This window comes from Periplaneta americana, chromosome 15 (genome assembly GCF_040183065.1).
Source record: "Periplaneta americana isolate PAMFEO1 chromosome 15, P.americana_PAMFEO1_priV1, whole genome shotgun sequence".
In the NCBI taxonomy this organism is placed as follows: Eukaryota; Metazoa; Arthropoda; class Insecta; order Blattodea; family Blattidae; genus Periplaneta; species Periplaneta americana.
In genome coordinates this window covers 25,563,478-25,584,395 of record NC_091131.1, presented here as the reverse complement: position 1 = coordinate 25,584,395, position 20,918 = coordinate 25,563,478, and the positions used below count along the sequence as shown (strand labels likewise).

The 20,918-nt window shown below is 37.3% G+C and overlaps 1 protein-coding gene across 6 annotated transcripts in view; it reads right to left on the bottom strand.

The window, feature by feature from the left end:
* The window catches only part of Eph (Eph receptor tyrosine kinase), a 1,260,465-nt gene that overhangs the window by 58,599 nt on the left and 1,180,948 nt on the right, over nucleotides 1-20,918 (bottom strand). For all 6 annotated transcript variants that reach the window (XR_011336069.1, XM_069846836.1, XM_069846837.1 and 3 more), the window contains exons 5-6: nucleotides 6,905-7,190; nucleotides 2,742-2,887 (exon numbers count right to left, since the gene is read on the bottom strand). Coding sequence is in view for 5 of the 6 variants with exons in the window: in XM_069846836.1 (XP_069702937.1) it covers nucleotides 2,742-2,887; nucleotides 6,905-7,190 (432 nt within the window). In the remaining variant the exon portion in view is untranslated. The remainder of the gene's footprint in view (nucleotides 1-2,741; nucleotides 2,888-6,904; nucleotides 7,191-20,918) is intronic.

Here is a 20,918-nt window from a genome sequence, read left to right as displayed (position 1 = left end):
CAGAGACATTAACAATTGAAGAGTCCACTGCAAGAATGATGGATGATACTTTCTTGTCGAAAATGAACCAAGACTATCAATGCATAGCTTAAGATATATAGAATGTACATATGTACATAGAAAGTTATATGGCATTAACACTGATAGCCATTGTCCAGTAATGATCGGAAAATCACAGAGCGCTAAGCATTTCAAACTTTCAATTGCTTCTCCTGCAAAATGTATTCCAAATGACGTCCATCATTCTTGCAGTGGACTCTTCAATTATTTGTATCATAGGTTACCATATAGTTATTTCGTGAAGACATTGTTTTATTTTTATTTTATTGGGTTATTTTACGACGCTGTATCGCCTGTATCAACATCTAGGTTATTTAGCGTCTGAATGATATGAAGGTGATAATGCCGGTGATATGAGTCCGGGGTCCAGCACCGAAAGTTACCCAGAATTTGCTCGTATTGGGTTGAGGGAAAACCCCGGAAAAAACCTCAACCAGGTAACTTGCCCCGACCGGGATTCGAACCCGGGCCACCTAGTTTCGCGGCCAGACGCGCTAACCGTTACTCCACAGGTGTGGAGACTGAAGACATTGTAATAAAGGATTAGTGACAGACAAAACTGTTAACATTTGATAAATTTTATTCTCGACTAGAGGAACAGAAGAGCGTGCTCATAGTTTTTCTACGATATTAACAGCTTCAAATACATGGGGTGACTATAAGCAGGAACATGAGCTGCTGCCAGGAAGTCAAAAGGAGGGTAGTAATTGCCAAGAAGCTTTTAAAAGAAAAAAGAGCATCTTCTGCGGACCTCTGAAAAAAGAACTAAGGAAGAGACTAGTGAAATACTTCGTGTGAAGTGTGGTATTGTACGGGACAGAAACATGGACATTACGACGAAATGAAGAGAAGCATCTCAAATATGGATATGGAGAAGGATGAAGCGTGTGAAATGGACAGACAAAATGAGAAATGAAGCTGTGATGGAAATAATGGGTCAAGATAGAATGATGACGAAAATGATCAGGAAGAGAAAAAGAAAATGGTTGGGTCACTGATTGAGAAGAAACTGTCTGCTGAAGGATTCACTGGAAGGAATGGTGAACGGGAGAAAAGATAGGAGCACCAGAAGATATATGGATCATATGCGAAGACAAAGAAAATAGGAAAGATTGAAAAATGCTGGGTTTGCAGTGAAAGACCTGTCCTTGGGCAGGAAACTGTGAATGAATGCATACATATCATTGCTTCATTTTTGCTTATGATTTAGACATTCGGAAATGGACTTGTTTGTAGCAGCAGTAGCTTGTTGGGTAAGTAGCCAAAGGTAGCTATTACACACGCTGAACTGATTACGTGAGTTTATACAATGTTAATAACATAATAGTAGAGGAGATAAGAACTGTTCTGTGACCTTATCACGTAGCCTACTGTGGCTATATCACCAGTGGATATGGACGGGAAAATAAGTATTTAGTCTGAGGTGAACTTCCGAGTTGGTAGATTCGTGTAATATTAACCATATTGAAACAAACTATGTTTCTGATCTTCACATGCCAGGTCTCGCCTCTCGATCTCTACAAACATTTAGATCACACAATTTACAAAATAACTTGCGGATTTGTAAAGAATGCTTTTTTGAGGTAGAATATGTCTTTCTTAGCACAAAGTATGGCACCCGTTCCAGGCTTCATGGTGAAACTAATGTCGCTTTATATGAAGACAAAATACATATACTACATGCCTTTCATTAATTACTTACCGTATCATAGAGATGGTATTCTCTATTTGTAAATCGAAACAAAAATAAAAGATTCAAACCAATACAACTGTAGTTTCATTCCCGAAACTGGGTGACGGTACAGGTTATATCCCTGATTCAGAGCAGATTTTTTTGTCTGATATAAATGTGTGAACAATTTCATTACCAGAGCTCAATTCAAAATGAAATGAAGGAAGACAGTTCTGGCAAAACGTACTTGCTTACTTAGTCGATCCTCTTCTACCACCTGGTGTAGAGGTTTTACAAAGAGCCTTCCATCTCTCACGGTCCTGAGCAATGGACCTTGCCTCTTTCCATTCGACCCCTCTCTCCCGCATGGTATCTTGGATTCCTTGTTCCCAGATCTGCCTCGGTCTTCCTTTAGGTCTTTTCCCCTCCATTCTAACTTGCCATGCTATTTTTGGGTATCTATCATTGTTCATTCTAGTCAGATGTCCAAACCACCTTAATTGTGATAATTTTATTTGTTTTACGAGAGGATCAATTCCCAGACCTAGCCTTATTGTTTGGTTCCGTATTCTATCTCTTCTAGTTTTTCCTTCTATTCTTCTTAAATATCTCATTTCCATGGTCTGGCAAAACGTATTAAGGGTTAATTTATATGTGTTAAATAACATAGCAGCGATTTGAAGTTTGAATTTTATATTCAGACAAAATGTTCAAGTTGAGGTAATTATTATTCTGATGGCCAATGAATGTTACAAAACAACTGCTCCGTTTTCTGTCTCTCTTTCTTCAGTAAGAGTGAAATTTTTGTAATCTGTTATTGTTATAAATCGTAGGTTATTGCAAACAATGTTTCTGTACAACTCTAGGCACATTAATACGTCGAAATGCCAATAATGAAATAGTAATAATCTCATATTCATGTGAAAAAAGTGAATCGTTTTCAGAAGCTAGCAGAAACGTGAATTACCTTGCAAATCTAGTGAATTACCTTGCAAATCTAGTGAATTACCTTGATAGCTAGCAGTGAAATGCAGGCTCCTTGGTCACGGAAGGCGAAGTACACCCCCTTCTTAGTGACAGGAATTGACTTGATCTCTGTATTAATGATGACCTCGCTATTTGTGTTGAACCTTCCCTCTCCTGCTGCTATCCGACCTGCAAGGAGAAACAATAATACAATAGTATCCTATAACTAGTGAAAGACGCATCTTTTCCGTGCACATCAAATTCTTCTCAGAACTCTGGTCAGTCCCATCGCCTCCACTCTTGGACGAGTCCATAACATTTATTTTTGTATTATACTATTCTAGAGTTCAGAAGGTATTGTAAAATGGACCGTCTCTTTCATCTTCCTGTTGACTCCAATACGAATTTTCAGTCGTAAATTATGTGAGGAATAAGAATTTAAATGTTTTATTTTAAATTGGATGATTTCAGATTGGAGAGGGGATGTTTTATACATATAGTTAAACTTTTCGCCACTTTGTGCGCTGCTAGATGCATGGAGTAATTAGTTATCCTTACAAAACAGGTGGCAGCAAGATTAATTTATATGTTTCTATAGGCCTATTAGTGGCTCTAGCGTTTGAAACGGGAAAGTCAAAAAGTTTCGCATCCTATTATTCATTCATGTGTTATCTGAAGATGAAAACTATTTTAACGTTATATATTGTTCACTTTTAAACACTTGTATTATATCACATTTTTGTTTTATTTACATCTACTTCGTACTGTAAAGATGCATAATTTTCATGTCAATAGAGTTTCTGGAATTCGTTATCGGAAGTTGAAATGTATAATAATAGCAATCTTTTGAGTACTGTTGGCTTAAAAATGGGCGAAGATCACAAATGAAAGTGTCTGTCCAGAATGATGGTTCCTTGTTTATGTAACTGTCACGGTACAAGAGTATCATGACAGCCTCACATCAAACTCAGTCGTGTTCAGTCAACACTATAAAAAAAGTCAAGAATTGAAAGAAGAAAACTTGACCGGAGTTTCTGAACACGTTCGTCTGTGTTTTGTAATACATTCACGGTAGCAACTTGATGGAAATGATGTTTTGATGACGAAACATAAACAAATCAACGACATTAAGCTTGTAGACGTGCAAAAAATAAAAATACAAATCTTGAGTAATAAATGTGGAGAAATAGACGAGTGATTCAATAAGGAATAAGTGATAAAATATTAGTTTAAATAAATTGGCTATACAGCCTGCGTAAGAAGGATGTAAGATGAAATAATATCCAGAAGATAGAAATCTATGGAACATATAGAAAGATCCAGAGGGCGAGTTTATTCGACTGCCACTTGCACAGTGCAGGGGTTCGGATCCATTCCCTTGCAAGAACTGCGGCGCCTCCACTGCGAACATTGGAGTGAGACAAGTGGCCAATAGGCTTGGTGCTCACATAGACAATTTCTCTCCTGCCCAATTTCCCTTGCATTTTTCGTACTTTTTGTGGCTTCTATTTACCCCGTTTATTTATTTATTATTCATTCATTCATTTACTGAAATGCTACAACACCGTGGATGATGTCTTACCTTAATACAGTGCAGTCTGAGACCGTAAAGGTCTTCGAAGAGTAACAGAAGAAACAATAATGTAGAACTGATAGCTTCGTGATTCCTGAGACATTTGTTGTTTTATTTTTAAAGTTCAATATAATATTCTACACTTCAAAAAGATTCACTGACATCAGGAAAAATGCTGAAAAAATTCTGTAGGTTGCAGTTAGGGCACATTATATTATTATACTATACTTCGGGTCTCTGCATATACATCTTATATCATCATGTCTGAAGTATAGGCCCAGTATATTATACTATACTCTCAGGACTCAGGAGGATAGGTAGCAGCGTATTCGGAGCTAGAGACAGAGAAAAGTCACTTGCAATAGTATCGATTTTACTATCGACTGTAGTTCCTACTAGCGATAATACTATCGACAGTTATAATCAAAAGTATAGTATCGATAGTTATTAGAAACTTTTTTGTTAATTGGTTATAAACTGAATGTATTTCTGAATTTATATTTAAACACGTACTGAACTATTAATTTAATAATATATAGGCTTACTGAATTGTATCTGAATTATAGGCCTATTCCAATAACTCACAATATTATAATCTATTCTTGAAGTCCTAACATTAGCAATTATTATGGAGTTTTTTTAACATGTGACCATTGCTCCAAGGCTGAAGTTTCCCATTACAGTAAACATTTCCACTTTGTTGTTTCGTCTTTCATTGGTTAAGTTTTCAGTTTCCGAGGGAACCGGAGATCCCAGTGAATACAGATACTTCCTGACCAAATTACTTAGTTGTGGGTGAATGGTGTGTGTTAATAAAAACGGATAAGTGGAAATGAAATTCAGGATTTGTTTAGTTACATATGAAAAATAATGAGTAGCCTACGTGCCTGAAATTTGCATAGCAGTTAAATACGGATGTAATGCAAAAAACGTAGGCCTACTTGTAGATTAATGCAAGTCATGAAAGCTGGTTTGAGCCAACCAGAGAGATCATCCAATGTGTTAACTCTCATTATAAAAGGACTCTATTCTTACCGGGTCTACTCTACCATCTATTTGAAAGATTTAGAACATTTTTCTTCTATCTTGGTTGCGAAGGGAAGATTCCTGTGAGTACTGTCATTGCAAGTTATCTTGAACTTTCTGAGCGGGGACAGTCGGGCAGAGGGACGGAAGCGCGTAACGTGGGTGGAGCCAACTGAGTTGTTTGCGCATGCTCCGCATCATAATCTCTTGTCAAGAAACATAGAACTATTTCCTTCACTGCGTACCAGTAATGTTAACATGGAGCAGCAACCACAGGGTAGTAATTATGGTGAAATCACATCACCGCGGAGGAAAAGTAACGCTGTTATCCACAACGGAGAAAGAGAAATGATCACAAATATAATTAAGTGTTGCGAGGAGGAAAAATTAAACAAAATAAATGTTTGCTGGAACCTCTTGATAAGGAATGTGAGAGAGCGCTAAATACTCTGGCGAAAGTATTAGTTCCGTGAAGAGAATTAAGAATAATACTGAATTACAACCGAATGAACCTCACACTACTCCGGGAAAGAATAGGTATGTAATGTTTAGAAATCATTGCTATAAAAGTTATGTACTGTACAATAGTGTGTGTACTGTGAGCGACATAATGAATTACTGTTGTAAGTTATTATTTTGTTATAGTCTGCAAAACATATTATTTCATTCCAGAATTAGGACTTGTGTAAAGTTGAAGTGGACGAATTGATCAATATGTCATTCGGGATACAATCGAAGAATTCTATCTTGTTCAGAAAGTAGTACCTACAACTAAGGAGATAATTCCGAATGGATGATGCGATTGACGAAATAATAATTAATTCTGGACCAAGCAATGATGGCAGTAATGATAGGAATATGGATTGTGTATAATTGTAAATTAATGTAAATTCAAATAATAAGCCTGTAAAATATTGTTATAAAAATATCTACATATCGGCTGTAGGTGTAAGTCATGTAGACCTATATAATGTATAGAAATAGCTGTAGTAACTCTGCCATTGCCGCTCCCCAGCCCGGATGAGAGAGGAGGAATGTACACACGATTATATTTAAATACTTACTCATTACAGGTTAATTAAAACGTGCTACGAAACCATGTTCTCCTCTCAAAACGGAGTGTCGTGAGACGATGATGTCTGTATTGAACCAAGTTCTTTTACAGTAGAGAGCCGTGAAGTGAAAGAACCAACGTTTTCTGAAAAGAGTCACGTTACTCGAGGGAGGGGCATCCTTGTCGTGCCGTTACGTTGATGAGTACATGCCGTACCGAGCAGTACGAAAGACAAACTTACGGGATGTAAGGTTCAAGATAACTTGCAATAACAGTAGTTCGTTTACAATTTAAAGGAATACTTGAAATCACAGACTAGAATGAACGAACCAAGTACGAATTGTTACAAACTATTCATAATGTCTGATTGAATCGTTGGATTCGACTCCTGAAAAAGAATCGTATTGCCTAGCTCCAGTTTGAAACTCATATAATATTATGAATGATCTTCCCTTGTATCCGATACCATCAATAACCGCCTGAACTGTAGATTAGTATTGGATATAATCTGACTATCGGACGAGCAGTGGAGATTAAGAAAGTAGGTCCTCACCGATAAGCTTGTAGCTCTCGGGCTCCCAGGGCGGGGGCTCGCGGGTGGCGGCGTCGAACTCGTAGTAAAGCAGGCTGAAGGTCTCCTTGCAGGACAGCGCGTTGCCCGGGAACAGCGAGCAGTCGCGGATCGTGAACTTGATCTCAATGTAAATACGGTTGGCGATGCCTCGCTCCACGAACGGCGTCCACAGCCAGTTGTTGACGTTGTTGTACGCCACGTCGCACACCACATACGAGCGCCAGTTGATGCCCTTCTCGAAGTTGGTGAAGCTCTCCTCAACCCACTGCAACCAACACAAACACATTAATTCCATTAGTCCATTATTAAACCACCGAAGCAAATGGTAGTACGCGGTGTATTTTGTGGAGACGGACATGACATAAAATGTAAACCGCTCAATAGGTGTGACTCAATCCGTGGTCAGTCTGCGCTGTTATTGCTAAGCGAGCAATACCAGTTATTGTTTGTAAGAAGCATATAAAAGTACACTGTATACTGTAAAAATAGTTTTATACTAACTTACACACAGTGTTCGTCCACCGCTGTGGAGTAACGGTTAGCATGTCTGACCGTGAAACGAACGGGTCCCGGTTCAAATCCTGGTTGGGAAAAATTCCGTTTTTTTTCTTTCGAGGTTTTCTCTCAACCAATTAAAGCAGAATTGCTGGGTAACTTTCGCCGTTAGACCTCGGAATCATTTCGCCATCATAATTGAAGAGTATGATCTCAAAACTCGCTCAGTCCATTTGGTCATTTTTATGATTTACACATATGAAGAACATGATAAGTCCAAAATTATGGATTGTCTGTTTTAGATGCCATGTAATAGCTCAGGTAGTGTAGATTTGTGTAGTTTCACTGTACAGAATAACAACATCATTAGTCCAAATTAATTTGAAGAATGATGGTCCAAAGACATTAGGATATAATGGGTCCTGAAACTTCAAACTTGCTCTTCTATAAAAACAATAAAATGTGACTTATCAAGTTTTTCCCTTGTACTCTTCAATATATATATTTTTTTTGTAGATGTCATGTTTTAAATTTCTTTCCTTCCAAACCAACGCCAATCCTTGTCTAAAAGTTTGCGTTATTGTGCATGTCACTTGAAAACTTGCTCAGTCCGTAGACCTATGGATAAAAAATATCTTACTCCTTAAAAAAAATGGACTGAACGCGTATTGGGATCACACTCTTCAATTACACTTTCCATCTTTCATCATCATCTCCGCTTCTTTCCCATATTTCGGGTTCTCTCCGATACAGAGTCGGTGTGAGCCGCCACAGAACTTGGAACCCATGGCATGTGGTCATTAGTTGCTGGTGGTAGTGCAATGCACCGTGAACTTTCTCCTGGGCTCATGGTAGCTCATGGGACCGGAATTGGGAGACAGCGATGAGGGATACGCGGAAAGGTAAATGGATTCTACAGGCTGTAGGGAAATTCGGGGACGGCCCACGGTGGAATCTGCAGTACGCGGAGCCCGGTAGTAATGAGTCCATCCAAGCGACCTAGGTCACTGACTGAGAAGAAACTGCCTACTGAAGGATGCACTGGAAGGAATGTTGAACGGGAGAATGGTTCGGGGCAGAAGAAGATATCAGACGATAGACGACATTAAGATATTATATGGATCGTATGCGGAGACTAAGAGGAAGGCAGAAAATAGGAAAGATTGGAGAATGCTGGGTTTGCAGTGAAAGACCTGCCCTGGGGAAGAATACTTCATGTATATAGGGGTATGTATGTATGTATGTATGTATGTATGTATGTATGTATGTATGTATGTATGTATGTACTGTATTTCCATATACTGTATAGGCTATATGTAAATGACTTTTGAAGAACCCGGAGATTCACTGCCGCTCTCACATAAGCCCGTCATCGGTTCTTATCCCCTGCAAGGTTAATCCAGACCCTACCGTCATATGCCACCTCCCTCAAATTCATTTTAATATTATCCTCCCATCTACGACACGGCCTGCCCAAAGGTCTTTTTCCCTCAGGTCTTCCAACTAACACTCTATAAGCATTTCTGGATTCACCCATACCGGCTACATGCCCTGCCCATCTCAAACGTCTGGATTTAATGTTCCTAATTATGTCAGGTGAAGAATACAATGCGTGCAGTTCTGCGTTGTGTAACTTTCTCCATTCTCCTGTAACTTCATCTCTCTTAGCCTCAAATATTTTACTAAGCACCTTATTCCATAACACCCTTAACTGTTTATTTGTTTATTACTTTTAAATAATACATCCTAACAAAACGGAAGTTTTTCCAAAATCTGTGGAAATAAGATTTGTCAGCTCTATTTCTAATTATTTCCATGTAACACCACCACAATTATATCGTGTTTGCTTATTACTGAAAACATGTTGCAGGTTGAAAAGTTAAAATTATTAATTATTATAAATTATTATTATTGTTATTATTATTATTATTCTTATTATTATTGGATGGAATAAAATCACTGCTCGCATCCACAAGGATAATTTTGAGTTCGGTAAATCTAATTAAAATGTGGACTGAGTGAACAAAACAAATCAGTTTAATATATCCATCCTTTGGACTCCACAAAATCCATGTGACAGTTGCATTTCGTTTATGTATGAAATGAGATTGTGACAAAAACAGTCGCTAATATTTAATGATGTGCAATAAAACTTTATTTATTAATACAGTAGGCTTAATGCATTGGTTATTAGTTTACACAATGAAACAAATGAACACAGACTCGTAATTACATTCTGTGTAATTCACAATGAAAGTATATTTTTTTTTCTTTCATAATATTTTGCTATTTGTTGTCCACATAAACCAACATTTTATTATCATTTGAATCCGCAATAACTTGGTAATTAACAGAATTTAAAACTCAAATTCTTCTTAATATCCGGTATTTTTTTAATTAAAAGGATAATGAAAGGATTAGTTCAAAAGAAATGAGAGATTTGATATTATGAAAAACTGAAGTTAGAGGTTAATTTAGGCCTCTCTTATATTTCTTACAATTCATTTCCAAGAGAAAAATATGCTGAACTCACCAGTAGTGAACATTAATGCAGTTATTGAGAGCTCTAAAATCCGTATGAGTTTGCAACCAGAATTTCATACCAAAATTTGCATGTACCTGTATCAATAGATTCAATTGATAACAATCTCCAGTATTCTAACTTCAATAATTGAAATACGCCCTCGTATCAATAAATACAATAAATAATAATAATAATAATAATAATAATAGTAATAATAATAATAATAATAATAATAATAATACATGTGTCAAATATTTAACGTTAAGCAAATTATAAGTGTAAAAATAAAACCCGATAAATTTATTGAAATACAAGTTGCCAGTTTTAATGAGTCTGAGATAATGGAAAGAGATTCAGAATCTTTGTTGTAGAAAATATTGCGACTTTTCATTTCCAGTACGAACACGTAAGCTAACATTGCTCATGAAATATTCACAGATTACACTATCTCTAATGACAAAGAATAAAAATTGGACATCAACAATTTTACGTCGGGAATATACATTCATTCATTTGTAGTGTTCTGCCCAGAGCCAGGTTCTTCACTGCAAACCCAGCATTCTCCAATCTTTCCTATTTCCTGCCTTCCTCTAGTCCCTGCATACAACCATGTATCTTAATGTTGTCTATCCTGTGATATCTTCTTCTGCTCCAACTTTTCTCCAGTTCACCATTTCTTCCAGTGCATTCTTCAGTAAGCAGTTTCTTCTCGGACAGTGACTCAACCAATTCTTTTTTCTCTTCCTGGTCAGTTTCATCATCATTCTTTTATCACCCACTCTTTCTAGCACAGCTTATTTCTTTTGCCGTCTGTCCATTTTCACGCTCCATTCTTCTCCATATCCACATTTCAAATGCTTTCATTCGTTTTGATTTCGTAGTAATGTCCATGTTTCTGCCCCATATAATGTTGCACTCCATACAAAGGACGTCACTAGTCTCTTCCGTAGTTGATTTTCCCTTTTATTTTAAAAGCTTCGTTTGCCATTGCTATCCTCCTTTTGATTTCCTGGCAGCAGTTCATGTTACTGCTTACAGTATACCCCAAGTATTTGAAGCTGTCCAGTTGTTCCACTGCCCCATTTAAAATTCGCACGTTTACATTCTTTATTTTTCTTCCGATAACCATGGTCTTCGTCTTGTTTGCATTTATCTTCATTCCATACTGCTCAGATTTGTCATTAAGCTCCAGTTGGATATTCCTTAGTACGCCTATCATCTCTTCAGCTAACAACTCCACATAATCAGCAAATCGTACGCATTTTCTTCTTCTTCCTCCTACTATCACTCCTTCCGTGGAATATAAATTGTAACCTTCGAATAATCGTGAATTTGCGTTGGATTTTTCTAATTAAATTCGAATAGCGGCGTAACTATCGTGATAGAATTACTTATAGAGGAACACGCTTGGAAGGAAATATCGTCAGTCTGTTTTGCTTCAGGCCTTCAGTCTCAAATATCGAATCCGGTCCTCTCGAATGCCAACCCAGCACGTCTGTACGACTATGTAATCCGTTCAGCGTAAGGCAAGGAAGAGGACAAATAAGAAACTAACGACTTTAGAAATCCTACGTCAGCTCGCGGACATGAGAGATGACGTAAGCCGATATTAAAGCTCCCCCTACATTAACTTCATAGTAACTCTCGTCTTTATATATAATTCAGAGGGCTGTTGGGAACTAAATATTAACAAGGGTTAAAAAGCCAACATGAATATCCTATTGTGTAACCCATTTCTTCTTATTTATTAATTTAATGTACCCCATTCAATAAGGGCGGTGATGTTCAGTTGGGGACAAGCACAACGGTTGGCCAAATTCTGAATAAGCAGCGGAGGATAATGATGATGATGATTACGATGATTATGATGATGACGGGGTGTCGCCATTCAACCCGACTCGCCTCTTCTGACTAATAAATGTCGCGATGGGGTGCATAGAAGCTGGTTTTAACACGTGACCAGCTTATTTTAGGGCGTGTGTTACCGTAGAGAAGGGATTTAATAGGATGTGACGGGGGAGGGGGTGGTGAAGGGGATGGGATGTCATTTATATGTCAACGGGAAGCAAATTGCGGGTGCAAGTTAACTAATGTTTAGTTAATAATAACGGTTGAGGACCTCGTTAGATTGTAAGGGCGTATTCAGTATGTATATCTCGACGGCATTTCGGCCTTATTGACACAAGGAGTTGGATTAAATGAGGCGTTGAAAATGTAAACGGCCTATGTCGTGCCAGTGACTAGGATTCGACAGGCATTTGTTTCCGATAGCAGTCGTTCATGGGTCGTTGTGCTCGTCTGCGGAAACTTCTGATTGCAATAATTCATCTCCAGTATGTAGCTGTCTGGGGAAATTTTGACCATTTTGAGTAAAAAAGGTCGCATTTTCGTTTGTGTGTGTGTGTGTGTGTGTGTGTGTGTATGTATGTAAAAATGAACCGGAAATCTCTCATTTATGTGTTGAGTAAGTTTCAGTGATCAGCGGCGCTTGGAAGCATTAAAAATTTAAATGTTTTTTTTTTTTAATTTTAATTTCAAGTAAACTTTAAAAGCTATTTTCTCACACTTTTTTCAGTACATTTCGGCATGTTCAAAGTGTAAAGACACTTACTGTAAAATTTTGATGATAGTAACATGAAATTTTTACTGCATTTCTATAATATACTATGGTTAACGAGAAACAGTCGCATTTCTTTTGATAAGCTAAATACTTTCGAATATGAAAAATAAAACAACATGTTTAGTGGACACTACAAATTTAAATTTTGAAGTTGCATATTTCCTTTAATTTTCTCTCCTTTTATAGATACTAAGTTATTTTCTAACCATAGCAGAGATGTCGTAAAATAAGTCTTGAATGAAACTTAAATTTTGTAAGAGGAGATAGAGCATCAAAATACGCATTTTTTTCTTCAATTTTGAGTAACTCATAAACTATTAATCTCATCATAAAGAAACTTACAGACCTATACAAGAATACTTACAGTACAAGGATAAAGTGTACAGAATAAGTCTCTATCTTAAAATTATAGAAAATAAAATAAAATGTAGCAATAATAATAATAATAATAATAATAATAATAACAATAACCAGCGGAGACGTCATCCCTGTCACTACCACAGTCCACACCTGTGGAGTAACGGTCAGCGCGTCTGGCCGCGAAACCAGGTGGCCGGGTTCGAATCCCGGTCGGGGCAAGTTACCTGGTTGAGGTTTTTTTCCGGGGTTTTCCCTCAACCCAATGAGCAAATGCTGCGTAACTTTCGGTGTTGGACCCCGGACTCATTTCACCGGCGTTATCACCTTCATTTCATTCAGACGCTAAATAACCTTATGTTGATACAGCGTCGTAAAATAACCCAATAAAAAAAAATAAAAATCGACCACCACCATCGCAAAACACCACTACCATCGGTGTACACCACCCCCATCACCAACATTGTTATTGCCATCACCATCATCACCGTTGTCACCACCACCACCACCACCATCACCACCACCACCACCACCACGATAACGATAACAAAATCTGAAAAATGGTGAGACTCTTTTACCCGTTCTGTCCAATTCTTGCGAACAGGACGAAGAATATAGACAGTTCGTGAGTATGACCATATTCATTAGACACTCGGTCAGCATAGTGCAAGACCGACCCTTGCGGCAACCCATGTGGAACACAAGATAAAAGACCACTCACCCCATTTTTATGCAAAGAAGATGACAACTTTAAACTTCTTTGTCGATATTCGAACCTGACCAAAAAGGAAGAATAGGGACGTCAAATTAATTTACAAGTTGGTGCAAAATCAACAGTGAGAAGTGTTTTGATTGGTACTTTTCGTGAATTCGGAAACGGCAGAAAAAGCAAACCGCTTGAAATAGAAGTAAAAAAAATCTGGACCACCATGAAATGTTATTAATTTCAAGATGGAAGTATAATAATAGGCCTAATAATAATAATAATAACAATAATAATAATAATAATAATAATGGCTATGTCATGGACAAATGCACGTCAACGTAAACCAATAGGAAAGGAGTATCACAAGGAATAGATTATGACGTATTCACTGAACCGTTGGGACAATTGGGGCGTGTGGATTGTAGCAAATATTGCTTCATAAGCACATATCTGTGGGAAATGTATGAGGATTGTTCTCTGAACTCAAGTTTCTCTCTTCCAGGGATGCGATAGAATATGGAGTCTTATTATTTTTTGCATACTCGTAAGTGTTTTTGCTATCAAATGTATGTTCATCTTTATCTAAATATATTCTGTTTTTACATTATACTGTTTAAGGAAATACATATAACTATTAATATTACTTCTAAGACATACAGTAAATAGACTTTGAATCAGGCTGTAACAGTTACTCCGAAATAAGAGTAACTTGTTTGCTTTAAAATTCTGTTTGGAACAACTCACTATTTCACACCATCCATCCATGTGCATAGAAGGAAATGCAAAACACTGAGAAGAAGCAACATGTAAGGTGGCGGTGGGGAGAGGCGATAAAAAATAAATGACATTGAAGAAAACCATTCGTTCACTCCACACCTCTAATGTGTATGTGTGTGTGGGGTCTGGAACATTATTTTTGGGTGTGTTGAAAAAGAGTGTTTATATCAGTGAAGCTTATATTCGTCGAAAGCGCTGACACGCGGTTTCCATGCTCTCGCTGCCGCAGCAGGGCTTCCAACATAACAGCACTAAGATATCGCCCCTGGTGAGACTCCTGGAATTCCCCTTTCAAGTGCAGAATCGTATTTTTAGGAACACTCGAGAATTCAGTTCGTAAGAACTAAGGACAAACCACTTTCCTCTGGAAGTTTTCATGCCCTTATCCGAATTGTTGGGAAGTTTATGTACATTGTATCATTTGAGGGCAGCAGTGGATAGAACGACACTGAACTAAAAGAGCCCGAGCTACAAGCCAACAGTGCAATATTCATGATGTTGGGAGGGAGTGAATCATGAGGGGAATATAAATGTAGGGTGAAGCTACAGAAGACATACAGTTAAACGCACAATGCTGTATGTATGTGTGTATGTATGCATGTAGTGTACGTATGTATTTATGTATGATGCATGTAATACATGTCTTTCTATCTGTATGTATGTAGTGTATGTATGTATGTATGTATGTATGTATGTATGTATGTATGATGCATGCAATGTATGTTTATATGTATGTATGTATGCATGCATGCATGTATGTATGTATGCATGTAGTGTGTGCATGTATGTATTTATGTATGATGCATGCAATGCATATATGTATGTATGTATGTATGTATGTATGTATGTATGTAGTGTATGTATGTATTTATGTATGATGTACGCAAGACATGTCTATCTGTATGTATGTAGTGTGTGTATGTGTGTATGTATGCATGTAGTGTACGTATGTATTTATGTATGATGCATGTAATACATGTCTTTCTATCTGTATGTATGTATGTATGTATGTATGTATGTATGTATGTATGTATGTATGTATGTATGTATGTATGTATGATGCATGCAATGTATGTATGTATGGTATGTATGTATGTATGATGCATGCAATGTATGTATGTATGTATGGTATGTATGTATGTATGATGCATGCAATGTATGTCTGTATGTATGTATTTATGTATGATGCATGCAATGCATATATGTATGTATGTAGTGTATGTATGTATTTATGTATGATGTACGCAAGACATATCTATCTGTATGTATGTAGTGTGTGTACGTGTGTATGTATGCATGTAATACATGTCTTTCTATCTGTATGTATGTATGTATGTAGTGTATGTATGTATTTATGTATGATGTATGTACGTATGTATGTACGTATGTATGTATGATGTATGTATGTATGTATGTATGTATGATGTATGTACGTATGTATGATGCATGCAATGTATGTATGTATGTATGTATGTATGCATGCTTAAAAAGTATGCCAAAACTCTTTAAAGTGGTAAGATGATGCGGATTTTTTCATAAAAGATAATGGCTGCGGGGAACAAAACAAACTTAACAGCACTGTTTTGAAGTTACAGTAACTTCAGCTGACATAAAAAATGTTATTCGTTATCACCGGGATAACATGTGATAATAAAATATTTAAACTGCAGCATGTGAATTCGGACTATTGCGAGTGGAGAAAAGTACAGAAGAATTAGACTTCTACTTCAGCCCTGGATATAAAGGGGAAGGAAAAAGGAAAGGAGATACCCCCGCCCATGTCCTTCCCGTTTCATCGCTTTAGAAATGAACACATAGAGGACTGTGCATCAGTGGTGGATTTTAGGCGACCAGCGAGAGCAGAAAGCTATGACGCATACCTTATGCAATCCGTCACTCGGCAATGCTTGCCTTCGGGTCTATTCGTATCGGTCCGATATATATAACCGTCTCTGCCGGGAAATATGGAGTGGGGAGTTAAGGGGTAGTCTGCTGTACCTCAATTGAGATATTAACGCCCAGACCTGGTCTACTCAGTATCTTCCTCTGCTAGACATCAGAAAACATCCGCTACGTGGCTATAATCGTAGAATTTACAGCCCTTGTCATCTTTCTACCTACATCATATATCCTAGCTTTGAACTATCAAATAGACAGGTAGAGAGGTGTTTGGATGAATAGCCACAATGACAGGTAGATATATAGACGAACAACATAGCTTATAAATCTGAATAGTTATTGATGCCTATATATAAGAATGGATGGATAGATCGATAGCTATGTAAAAGGAAGGATGAAAGGAATGAAAGACAAAATTGACAGACATGCTCGATATTGGGCAATTTGGCATTTAATATGTTTCTTCTTGAATAGCGTGGAAGTAGAATTATTATTTTGGAAGCCAGTTTGTCCTATGAGAATTTGACATTCACCTGGGAACGAATTCAGATCTTCTCGGCGGTCATCTAGATAACGATTCGGTGTACGACGTAGATATCAGCGCAAACACTAGCCTTCAGGTCGTTTAACCATTAATCACCATTAACTGTTATCGTAAAACATCAGTCCTGCCAACATTACGTATTACTTTGTGCGGGACGTCACGAGATTGATGCATTACATGACCCTACGTCCCAGTTTTTACACTAAACCTTGCAATATGTGAGCAGTAATAAGAAAATTAAAGTAAACGCATTTAACCTAGCATCTTTAAATAAAGTTTCACAGGTCAATTTTTTTTAAATGCACGCTGTTACAGGCCAGTGCAATATTAATACCCTGTGTATTTCAAACAATAGTACATAGGGAATTAACATTGTCATAAAAAATCCATGTATAAAAAATTGAAAGTGAAATTTTATGTAGCTAGCCATGTGTAATAAATTAGTAGGCCTTGCAGAAGACTATCTACTGATTATTGCCAACTTATCATACACGATCCTTTGACAACATATTATCAGTTTTAAGTTAGATGATTCAAAATAAATATAGCCTACCTTGGTATTACTATTATAATTTCATTGTGTATTTCATTTTAAAGACTTTTTTGCCATTAGGTTACTTTTTCACAAAGACACAAATAATAATACGGCTAAAATTGTTGTTTAAGTTTGTAGAAGTCTCATCGTACTGCAGGATGGAACTCTTCTACCAGAGAAGTGTCCAGCAAATAGGTCTCTTACCTTCCTTAAGGCTTAAGTTCAATAAGCTTAAATAAAATATTTTCTTCTGTAGTATAATAATTCATCATTTGAAGAATAATTGCTTCAAACAGAATTTTAGTTGGCAATAATCAGTAGATAGTCTTCTTTTCTGCAAGGCCTACTAATTTATTACACATGGCCAGCTACATGAAATTCCACTTACAGTTTTTTTATACATAGATTCGTTATGGCAATGTTAATTCCCTATATACCATAGTTTGAAATACATACGGTAAATATTTTCCTCCGCTGTTCTCTTTCCGTCATTACAGCATTCTGTAATCGCAATATAATCATGCCAACGTCCTTAGCCAACCTTTAAAATTTGAAAAAGATGTTAAACAAAGAATTGCCATTATCGTATTAAACAAAGAATTGCCATTAGCATAATACGATAACCTGTTAGTGATACTTTTTATAATAATATTATTATTATTAATGCAATAAATTGGTGCAATTTCGTGTAGAAAATCATTATAAGCCACGAATTCACATGAAGTTCACGATAATTTTTTGACCAGTGAATGAAATATATTTTTATGCTCGACCATGCCGAAATGTAGTAATTATACACCTGATAGTAGTCCTTTAATGCATGTCATTAAAGTACACCTACTCATTAAAGTACAGGTGTTCAGCCAATGACAAGTCAGCTTTGTACCGTTATAAAACCTCAGCCAATGACAAGTCAGCTTTGTACCGTTATAAAACCGCAAGTATCGATTATTCTCGGATATGCAATCGAAAGAGAATTAGCGAAAAGTCACGGAGGCTGGAAATCCAATACTGTCGCAGAAGGTTATGTTCCTGTTACTATAATAATTAGCGTTAATTGCAAATAATATTCAAATAAATTCAATTTGTCATCTCGTTTTTCAATGTCTAACTTAATTTCAATGTTATATCAAAGTTAATATTTAGTTTACTCTGTAGGTTCTTATAGGCTATCAACGTCAATGTGGACATCTGTTCCTCGGAAAAAATCAATACTTTCGCGTATGCGCACATCTCACAATTTACGAGGTATTGCTCAAGGTTAGTTAGATACAAATAAAATGAATAATTTAAAGTTAGAAATATGGTCGAGCATAAAAAGTCGTATGAAACTCGCCTATAATGGTAATTAAGAAGCTCGTATGAAAATTATGAAACTAGCTTGCGCTCGTTTCATAAACATCCTTACTCGCTTCTTAATTACTATCATTATAGGCTCGTTGCATAATGTACTATTAGCTGTAGCTGCTAACAGATATTTTCTAAATATAGGATAATGATAATGGCGTAACACTATAATAATAAATTTTAAAACAAATTTTATGACGACGCTGGTTCCGCACCAGTCTTATAACTGGTCAGAATTTCATGAGAAAATCTATTCCCCATGAAGATATGAACCAACGCTCATTCTGTAACGCTGATGCGAGGCATGACGCTATAGTAGATCACACAACTACTGTATGGCGCGGGATGTATCTGTTACCACTAATGAATTGAATTTACGGGAGGGAGCACTATGACGCAGCACTGCGACCTGTTAAGGTCTATTGCGCTAACCCTCAAACTAGGCGCATTCCGAACCCACACGGCTGACTACACTAAGGTTCGCTGCGTATCCAGGGTTCGAGCAGGCAACCCCACTCGTCCCTAGGCCAGCACCCTCCGTGCGTCGGGGAATGATGACGAAATGGAGAAATGGTGACGAAATGATGTAAATGCCTGATATGGGGAAAAACGGGAGAACCCCGAGAAAAACCCCAACTGCAACCTTATCCGCCACAAAGGTCACTAACTGTTACCACAAAGTTTGTAAGTTATATTTAGAGGAAAATCTCTCTCTCGTTAACAGCATTTGATATGGGAACCAAAGACACTACAGGAAAATAATACCGGTAATAAAAAATGTCGAGAACACTGCACCGAAGGGTTAAAGCTGTCGTAGGGGTATGTTACCTGCACTCCAAATATCAGCTTTCACCAATACAGCCGGTTAAAAAAAAAAAGAAAAGGAAAGCAAAAATTAAAAAGGAAAACGAAAGAAAGAAAAAGAAGGGAAAGAAGGGACGGGAGAAAGGAAAATAAAGAAAACGAAAAAAGAGGAACGAAAGAAAGAAAGAAAAAGGAAAAGAAAAGAGAGAAAAAAAGAAACAGAAGGGAAGAAATGGAAAGAAAAAACCAGGAAAAGAAAAGTTTGTGCTATGTAATTCCTCTAGAATGTCCAGAGGAAGGGATATTATTCTGAAAGTTTGGATCAGTGTTTTAAAAGAAGTAAACGGAGAGGGGTAATGATAGGTATTTACAAAGTGCCTTTGAGAGACTGTTGTACCCCGACCGCTCTTCCTAAAATTTAGCTTCTCTAACAGGCGGCCCTGATCTGTACTTTGTTTTGGTCGCTTCGCGCTGACCCGGCGTTGTTGCAAATGTTAGTTCTATGGCGGCCTCATTAATTTCTTGGAGTGCGACATAGATGCAATCACACAGACGGATTATACTAGCTGCACTTGGAACGGGACCAATTGAGCCGTGCAATGAGACACCGCCATCAATTGTTCAACCTTCATCACTGTTAGAAATTACAACATTAGCGCACCAAATGGAGCCGTATACTTTTAAAAATATTGCTGAAGGGGAGCAAAACGCTCACTGTAATCCTTACTGGCGAGACTTTCAATTACTTCTCCTGTAGCTCCACGCTGAAATAAAGGATCCATTAACCCGTGTTATGACCAGGAGGAAGCGGCATTAAAACTCCACTGCAGGTGAAGATTTCTCTGTAAACATGCTTTACGGAAATAAGAATTGCAATGCTAGATAAAAGCCTTCCTGCTGCGTCTGCAGTGTGATACGGATCTCGTAAATTTCTCCCGTAGAGATGAACACCGCGGCATGAAGCTCCGTGCGCTAAAACAACTTAATATTATATCTTGTAAATAATAATAATAATAATAATAATAATAATAATAATAATAATAATAATCAAACGTAAGACTAAGAATATTTGTATTTGATATCTTCTTCAACCTTCTTTTCTTGATGACTGTTCAACTAACTAGCGAAGATGAAAGAGTAATGGAACGGAGAAAAATTCTCTCCGGCGCCGGGATTTGAACCCGGGTTTTCAGCTCAACGTGCTGATGCTTTATCCACTAAGCCACACCGGATACCCACCCCGGCGTCGGACAGAATCGTCTCAGTTTAAGTTCCAACTCTTGGGTTCCATCTAGTGATATGCGTATATCATTTCGTGATTTAAGACGGCGCTTATTCCGTCGGATCCCGGCCAACTAGTCACTCATAACGAGTGCACCTCAGCA